General features: G+C 47.5%; 2 protein-coding genes across 2 annotated transcripts in view; one reads left to right on the forward strand and one right to left on the reverse strand.

Moving 5' to 3' along the window:
* FRYL (FRY like transcription coactivator) overlaps window positions 1-3971 on the reverse strand; it is a 161872-nt gene extending 157901 nt beyond the window's left edge. The window contains exon 1 of the mRNA XM_030947153.1: window positions 3793-3971. The gene's annotated coding sequence lies outside the window, so the exon portion shown is untranslated. The remainder of the gene's footprint in view (window positions 1-3792) is intronic.
* On the forward strand, window positions 184-4788 carry LOC115903211 (basic proline-rich protein-like). Its single transcript, XM_030947499.1, has 3 exons — window positions 184-264; window positions 2901-4605; window positions 4667-4788. Exons 1-3 carry the CDS (start codon window positions 184-186, stop codon window positions 4786-4788), a joined length of 1908 nt encoding a protein of 635 aa, XP_030803359.1.
* Window positions 4789-9328: the final 4540 nt, after the last annotated feature.

Raw genomic sequence — 9328 nt, forward strand, 5'->3', positions numbered from 1 at the left:
TGCCAAAGCAGCAGCTGGAATGATGGAAGGAAGGTCCTTCTGTAACGAGGTCTGTGCAAATTCCATGCAGCTCAGCTTTGACTATTGTCACTAACCACAAAAAACAATTCAGGCTGCTTCTGGTGACAAGGGCAAGAATACCCATGTAAAGAACAAACCAATAAAACCCCAAAGTTTACAGCAATGGCGTCAGGACACCAGGTCCTTGCCCAGATCAAATACAAAGACATTTCAGAGAACCTCAAACTCAACTTTAGAAGTTTGGTTTGGTTTTGTTTTTAATACTTGCTCCTCTTCTATTTTTGCATGCAATCATAAATCACTAGGAAAAACTAGGGATAAATACAAAAATCACTCAAAACTGAAGCCACGTCCAGAGCAAACACTGATGGTTTTTGGTTTTTTTTTCCTTTTTGATATCTTCCAGTGATGGTATTGGACACTTGCTGTTTGAGACTGTATTCAGTCATTCTTCCTGGGAGGTGCTCATGTCAGAGGGAATTAGGATTATAATAGATTTGGGGGAGGGGAAGGAAGGAAAGGGAGGACAACAGAAATCTTAGAAGAGACAGAGCTATATGGCAGTACACAGATACTCAGACAATTAACTGTCGAGCACTGAGGATAAGCAAGCTAAATACCAGAGAGAACTGCTCTTTCAGTTGAATATAGAAAGGCAGAAGCAACCCTAGCTGAGTCAGTCTGGCTAGCATCTATTACTGGAGTTCATCAGGATTTAGAGCAAGACCAGACAAGAATAATGCTGAATTCTGAAACCTTCTAACATTGCAACACTTCTCCAGCCCACTGTGATTCCTGGGAGGATTATTACAGATACAAGAGTTGTAAAGGCTGAAAGTTGTTTGGGTGCAAGCACACAGAAGCTGCAGAAAGCAGCAAACCACAGCCAGGCCATGTGCTAGGCCAGCTGCTCCCCCACTGAGGATAAGCTACATCACATTTTCTACTGGTAAGGCTGGCCAGTAACCACACGTACAGGGTCACAAACCCTGAAATATTATCCTCATTTTTCTCACAGTAACTCACACAGCCCACATGTGCATATAGCTGCTTCCTCTGACATTATGTGCACAATACCTATAGTTTCTTTCAAACTAAGGCTTAAATGTAGACAAAAACTGCTAAAAACTCATGGTACTCTAAGCTAGAAAGAGCACATTATGCACCCATGTTCTGCATTATGCAAGTCCACTGAAGCAAAAAGTTTGCCTTCACATGTCTTAAGGAGCTCAGACAAAAAATCTGAACATGTCCTTTGGTCCTTCATGCAATAACGAAGTAGTCTTCACCTGGCAAGATGAGGAAGACAAAACTCCCTTAAATACACAGCTAGATATAAAATAGGCAACTCCTGCCTGATGCAAAACACGCTGTTTTCCAAGTTGTTTTCCTTGATGCATAGCCACTGAAGGGAATTATAATCTTCTTAAGTTCTTAGAAAAAGCAAATACAGACAGCATGATCTCAACTGTATTAGCACAAACTTTCAGCATACCAATTAATTTTATTACCCCAAATTAGAAAGACAAGCATTCACAGTGAAATAAACATATGAGGACCACTCTTCAGCTAGCAGGATGACTCTGCAATGCGTTAATACAGTAGCACGAAAAATTAACAGTTCTACTTTTTGCCTTAGCCTCTACAACCTAAAACTTCCCCTCTTAAAAGTATTATGCTATTACATGAAAACCAGCTATCACCTTGCTTTGGTTCACTTAGGCCAGTCAAACAGAAATAGAATTAGCTGAGTTTTCCAACTTTACCTTAACTAACCTCATAGAAGAATTAAACAACTTTTCGTTTTAAATGAAGCTCATCAACAATGTTCTAAACATCCCAAAGCAACATACCACCACTCTGCTCCAAGGAAACCACTTCCAGAAAGTCAGCACAGACTTTACCCAGATCAATTTTGGAATATAAATAAGGAGTCATTCACAGCAGCAATTTGCCCAGGGAAGTTGGTTGTCTACGGGAAACAACTACCATCAAGTACCACTAAGGACCTCTACCAACCACAGATAAAAGAAGCTTTTGACACTGAAAAAGTTTGTTCTCATCTTTAAATACGTGACTTACTAAACCTGCAACACAATTTTTACAGAGTGGTTTGTTTCCTTCCTGAGATAGTGTCACAAGATAAGAATCAGAGTGGTTTTACAGCACTTGGTGTGTGATCTTCCACAAAGATTCTGAAATATTTAGCACATATCCTCAGCACAACAGTAGCAACACAGAAGCAAAGCGACTGAAACAGCCTACGGAGGAAATGACACGGTGAGGAAATACTTCTTAAGAAACTACAGTTAATTTCACTCTTTGCCCAAACCTCAAGCAGCAAATCACCTTTCTCGTAGTACTCCATATACTCCATGAAGTGTGCAGCACGGAGATACACAGTGCACAAAGGAGTAAAGAATTAATTTTTCTGGTTTAGTATATTTCTTTTCTAATGTCCATTTGAGATTTGTAATTCTGAAGGAAGTCCAGGTTACACTCTTGCTGCCTTGTCTCCAAATTGCCTTACTATTCCTCAAGATCATATTAGCGAATTGCTTTTGCAACTCCCTCAGTATGAGTGACCACCAAAATATTTGAGGTTTGTTGGGTTTTCAGGGATTTTTTTTTATGTTTTCCTTCTGATCCTTAGGATGTTTTAGCTAGAGCTACCCTGATCGTCAGGCAGTGATTTCTGGTCAAGACACAAACTGAACTGCCCACTGAGTAACAAAAATTATCACATTACCAAAATGCTACAAACACACACATGCAAATGAAGAGGGGGAAACTAATTAAGCCCCTACAATACTTACAGCTATACAAGCACGCTCATCTGAGGCTGTAAAAACAGCGGAAGCCAAACTTGGTCTTAAAAGCACCTCAGAGCGACTCCATCAGCGAGGCGCTGCACACTGAGCGCACACACGTCTCCTAGTTTGCCGCTCAAGTCTCCCAAGTTTCCCCCGAAGGCGGGGGAGCGGGCCAGCTGCGCCGAGGGCGGCACGGGCGGCCGGGGGCGTCGCTGCTCGCCCGCGCCGCCCTCCGCACCAGGAGCCGGGACGCGCGTTTCTCCGCCGGAGCCCCCGGGCACCCCCAAGCGGGGCGGGGCCGGGAACAAAGCCCGGCTCCGTGCCACCCTCCCCGTTCCGTCCCGCCATTCCCGGCCGTCCTGGCCCGCTCCCAGCCCCGCCATCCCCCGCGGCGGGGGCTGCCCGGCGGCTGCGCGGCCCCGCTGGCCGGGGGCGGCCGGAGCCGGCCGGACGGGTGCGGGGCGGGAGCAGCCCGGCGGCGGCCGCCGCTTTACGCTCGGCCCACGGGGCCGTGCGAGCGCCGCTCCTAGCCGAGGCTCCGGGGGCCGCCGGCTGAGAAGCTGGGCACGCACGGGTGGGGCCGCGGCCGGGGAGGAAGGGGCGGAAGGAGACAGAGCGCGGGCCGCGGAGGGGATCGGGGCAGGCTCCGTCTCCCCAGGGCAGGAGGTCCGGAGCTCAGGTGGGGGCGGCCGGGTGCACGCAGCACCGCCGACCCCTGCTCCGCCTCCGCCCTACTCATGCCCCCGCGGCGACGGCGGGCAGGGCCGCCCGGCCACACGCTGCCCTCCCTCCCGTCCCTCCCCTCCCCGCCCCACCGTAAACAAAGCGGCGAGGACCGGGGCCCGGCCAGAGCCAGGGGCCGCACAGCACAACCCGCGGGCTCCGTTCCCGTCGGGGCAAGGCGCCCCTCCTCCCTCCGATCAGCCACGACCGGATCCCGGCTGCGCCGCCGCCTCACCTCTCCCGCCGGTGGAAGCTGCCGCAGCCCCGGGCGCCGCCGCCTACTTCAACGCGGCTGCGATCCCCCCCACACTTCAGAGCGACCCCGGTGGGACCCAGCGAGCGACGCGCGCCACCGGCATCCCCCGCCGGCTTTATCCCGACACCGCCTCTCCCCTCCGGCACCTCGACGTCCCGGCGCGGCGCTCCCACCCCCCCCGCCGCCCCATTGGCACGCGCGGCCCCGCCCGGCCCCGGCGCTCACTGGGGCAGGCGCGCAGCACTCACAAGGCCACGCCCCCACGCTCCCTCCCCGTTGGCTCCCGAGCGCCCGGCCCGCCCTCGAGGCACCACCCTCCACACTTCGGCCAATCGCGAGGCGGCGAGGGGCGAGCCGGGCCCCGATTGGCGGTGCCCCCCCTTCCCTTGGCTGTGATAGGCCGGGACGGCGGCCGAGCCCGCCCTCGGAGCGCTCCATGCGCCGCTCCCCTCGGGCCGCCCGGGCAGCGCTCCGGTCCTCGGCGGCTCCGCGCAGCCCCGCAGCGGGCCCGGCCAGCCTGGCGGGGAGGGCGGCCCCGGGATGTATCCGACCCTCCGGAGAGAGCAGGACCGATCGCTGCCGTTAAGAAGGCCGGTATCATCAAGGTAGCCGGGAATCAAACGGCTTTCTGGGCACGCAGCAGCGTCGCTGGGAAACATCAGGGAAGTGTCCTGGCTGCTGAGGCGATGAAGCCCCGCAGAGGTCCCGCCGCGCCGTGCCCGTGCCATCAGGGCGCTCCTGTCGCCCCTAGGAAGCGGTCGGAAAACCCGCCCTTCCCCCCAGCGAATAAGGGCAAATATTTGTGTCTCGGCCAGCTGCACAAATGCTGAGATACCGCCTTTTTTTTTGCCAGGAATTACTCGCGTTGTTCTACCAACGCGAACCGCCGGGCTTCCCCCGCAGAAGCAGCCTGGCTCCCGGGAAGCCGGCGGGGCAGGGCACGGCACGCTGCCGCCACCCCTGCACGGCACATAAAGCACTTGGACTGCTCTGGCCATTAGTTATTCGCTTTGATTTCATGGATTTCCCGCAGGCGCCAAGCTGCAAGGTTTATCGCAATGCACTGGCAGCGAGGCGGAGTAATAAGATAATTCACAACATCATCCTCAGAAAACTGAGCCGCTACTAGGTCTAACCGGGATTTCACTAATACAACAGGTCTGGTGGTTGGAAGTAACAATGTATTTCCAAACAATGCAAAGATCTGGGAGCCACCGCTAACAGAAACAGTACCAACATTAACATTTCAACTGGTTAAAAAGTAACTATATTTTCTGTTGAAGCGCCTCAAAGCTTCCAGGCTTTAAAGAAAAACGGGGTGGGGGGAAAGAAAGAAAAATAAATACATGCAAAGTGTGATAAAATAACACAAGATTTGCAAAACAGTATTAGAAAGCATCCTGCAGTTAACATTTTCCCACTGTTAAACACAAGCTTGTCATGCAAATACTGTATTAGAATAAGCATTTCTAAGAAAACCGGAACTGAGTGAAAAGTACAAAGAAAAAATGCACCAGCACAACAGTTGTAAAAATTGTATTAGAAGTTCAAAGTTCTGTACCACGCTTTGTACGGTTATAGTTTATTTACAGTAAAAGCCCCTCCATGTTCAACTATTTATGTCCAAGTGCTGCATACCCTTAAGACACATGATGTACATCAACTTGCAGAAACCAGTAGGAAAAAAATAAAGGTATCCTGGTAGCTGAGGTTAACTCCTCCCCGTAGCTTTAAGAATTTTGTGGAGTACTTTTTACTGTATTTTAACAATAGTACCAAACAGTCCAAACATGGGTGATAGAGCACCTAACATGACAAACAGGATTCATTGCTGCTGGTGTTGTGCATCATTTCAGACAAATGAGCAAAGCAAAGTATGTCACTTTCAGACCCAAATGCTCCTTTACCTGCAGGCCTTACAAAATAGCTCTAAGGATTAGTTAACATGTAATTTTCAAAATACATTACAGTACCAGTTAATATTAATAGCAATCATTATCTATGTGGGTAAAGTCCTTACTAATTGAGGCTTTGACTATCAGCTCCTCAAAGACGCCCACTCTTGGTTCTTGCTGATGTGCCATAATGCTTCGGGCAAATAACTGATTCTTTGTTTGCCACCAGTTGTAGTAGTTACAACAATGCTCTTTTTTCTTGCTATGAGGCACTGTTATTTCCTCATTAGGGAGAGATTTTTCCAAATACAGTCCCGTTAACTCTTGGCAGTCACCAGAACCTCTCAGCTGTTGCATTTTATTATATTGTCCAGACCACCAAGTAAAAACAAAATAAAATCACCATTGTTCTTTGTGCTTGAGCACCTACACTTCCAGTACTTGTTTTGGAGACTTTCCTTACCAGATCAGTGTTTGCTCCAACTCTTTCATGTATCTAATAGTTTTAGTTATGTCTTATACAGTATTGTAAAACTTATTTGTTAGGCCACCCGTGTTTTGCAGTGGAGTTGTATAAAACCTGTCACTGACTGTTAACAAGGGGATGAAAAAAAATTAATCAGAAACATAAACTTTCAAACCACTTGACAGCCTCCACAGAGCTCACCACAATAATTCTTTGAGCTCCACCTTCAAGGGTTCTAAATATTCACCACTTTGCTTTGCAAAGTACTGCAATTAGAAACCATGTGACTTTCACACCTTCCAACTTGTTAACCTAAGTAATCAGTTCGTTTTAAGAGAATCTCATCATTTGAAAGTTTTCATTTTTCTTTCAAGGCATCTCCTTCACAAGAAATAAGTTCCAATTTCTAAAGGTTAACTATTAAGTTTTTTTGTTACAGTATTTTGAATCTCAGATATATTCTTCATTCTTACATGATACTAAGTCATAAAAGATAAAAAGTTTAGAGACATAGATACGTGATACCTGTAAAAATAATTTTAACTCCTGAAGTGGCCCAAAAATATATAACTTTATGCTATTACAAATAATCTATTATTTTTGTGTTTAAAACAACACAGAACAGCAATTATAAAACAGCTGCTGAAGTGTCAAACCACCATTGTGCCTGTTGTTAAAACAAAGAGTGCAAGATCCCTGAGAATTTTTCTCTTAAGAACTACTCTAGTGCATAGATTTATAAACAAAAATCAGCATATTGCATAATGGCACCTGTTAAAGCAGAAAATAGAGAAAATAGTATTCAAGAAAAAGGTTAAATATCTAGCCTTAAGCCTTGCAAGAGAACAACATTTTATGTTTATCAGAAGGACTTGGTGATGCAATCATCAGTTGTAAACTGAAGTTCTCATAGTTGCATGAAAGATAGCATGATTATAAAGGAAGTTGTCAAAAAAAAGACCAGAGGGTCAGAAAGGGCGTCCTTGTTAACATTTCTTTCAATGAATCAACTCCAAAAACTGGTCTTGAGTACAGAGAATGAAGTGCCAACGATGTAGATATGCTCTACCATCGATGCTGCATATGGCCCCACAACTGAAGCTCTAAGCCAACAAATAGATGGAAGTAGCCAGGTGTCATGGTTTGACACTGGCACAATGCCAGTGCCCCATGAAAATATACTTCCCTGGTGTTTGCTGTGAGATGTGACCAGGAAATAAGCAAAGCAGGCTTCTAGCTTAGGAAAAAAGGTTTATTAACTAAACTACAAAAGAAAAAAAAAAAAAACCCACACAAACACACACACCTGGAAAATGAAAACTCCACAAAAGCATTTCCTCCTCCCCCCACCACATTTCCAATACATCTTCCAAATTTCAACTCTCCATCCATCACCCTGTAAATACTCAATTTCAGTCCATCAAGAGGAGAGGAGTCCTTCTTGGGCCATGGTGACCTCTTCCTTTTCATGTCCAGTGCTCTCACCACATGAACATGGACCAGAGCTGCTTCGAGGGTTGTCCTTTTTAACGGTGCTTTGTCTCCTTCCCAAAAAGGGCACAGTCTCACTTTCGGGACCTCTTGTCCCCCCCATACTTGTCTACCCCCTGGGGCTGGGGGCTCTCCAACACTGAACCCTCTCAGTTCTGAGCCATCGCCTCCCCCCTGGATGCAGCCTCTGGATGGCGAGGAAGCATGGTTCTGTCCATGGCTGTACCAAAAAGAGTCCAGCAACCAGCTACTCCATCATCTCTTTCCAGCCTCTTCTTTACTCTCCCAGCCTCACTCACTGCTCCAACTGTCATTCACTTGCCCATTTCCTCTTTATTGTCCACTCCATGTCCCCTCCAGGAAAGGTCCAAATGCTCTGTGAGGTCTTCATCGTCCAGAAAGGGGTTAACAAACTCCTGCATGCGGCCAGGCTCCTTCCCTGCTGCACTCCCCCCTCCCCCCTCCTTCTCCACAGGCCGATATCACTTCAAGGCCACAGGCCCGTCTCTCTGTCTTCTGGGGCGGGGGCTGCCCAAATCCTCTCGGGGTCTCTGTCTCTCCTGGGAGGGCTGCCCAATGCCTCCTGGTGCCCCCACCACCCTTCCATCTTGAGGGGTCAGGCCTACCTCTGCCGGGCCGCAGGTTTTCCCCTCCCCCGCTGACTCTTTGCTGACCGGAAATCAAAGAGAGAGCCCAAGGGAGTGCTCTGCTTCTAACCCCTGTGTTCTCAGAGGCGCATCCACCCTCAGTGGCCAATCTGGTGTCAATTTTAGAATCTGAACACCTACTGGCCTCTGGCCACTCCATTCCCAGAAAACCTATTTCCTGTAAATCCACAACACCAGATGAAACCTGGAAGTATCTCACAAGCAGGCTCTACTAGGAAAGATTTTTGAATGGATGGTAAACTCACCAGTTTGCTGCATTATTTTAATTTTTTCCCCCATTAGAAGTCTAAGAAACGTGAAGGCAGTGAAGTGAGAAAACTGAATGGATAACTATTAATTTTACAATAGAAAAGCAAAACAGCAGCTCAAAGTCATTATTTTCTACAATGACGGAGACTGATTGCCATTTCCTCTCCACTGAAGCTCCTTGTTTAGAGAAAGTGCAATTCATAAGCATGTCCTACCCCACAAAAGTTAAAGATTTAAAAACCCACTGTATTCTTTGCATAGAAAGATACATGGAAAAAAGCACGAAATAAGTTGTCTTAATAAATGAGCTATAGTCCCATAAACAAAACTGTCTTGAGCTGATGAGGCAAAAATCTTTTGCCTTCCAACTAATAATGTGCATCATGGATGGTCATGTATTGGAGAATGTTTCATTAGCAAGGGCCCAGGTGACACGCAGAAATAAAGATTGCCTGATTACACCAATTACTTCCAATCTCATGTAAATTAGAAATGTATGTATTGTATGATGAGAGGTATGAACAAAAGAACCCCACTATACATAGTTTCTGGTTCTATCCACCTATTTTGTTTCAAGAATCCAATCTCCTCTATAGTTTTCATTAATCCATTTGCCCTAGGCCCTTCACATGTTCACAGTGTTCCTTTTATAGTTCTCTACCAATTTCAGACCTTCAATCTCAAAGACCTTCCTTCTCCCATCTTTAGGCATGGATCCTTTTTTGTACAGCCATCAGGAAGCAGCA

This window comes from Camarhynchus parvulus, chromosome 4, assembly GCF_901933205.1.
Source record: "Camarhynchus parvulus chromosome 4, STF_HiC, whole genome shotgun sequence".
NCBI lineage: Eukaryota > Metazoa > Chordata > Aves > Passeriformes > Thraupidae > Camarhynchus > Camarhynchus parvulus.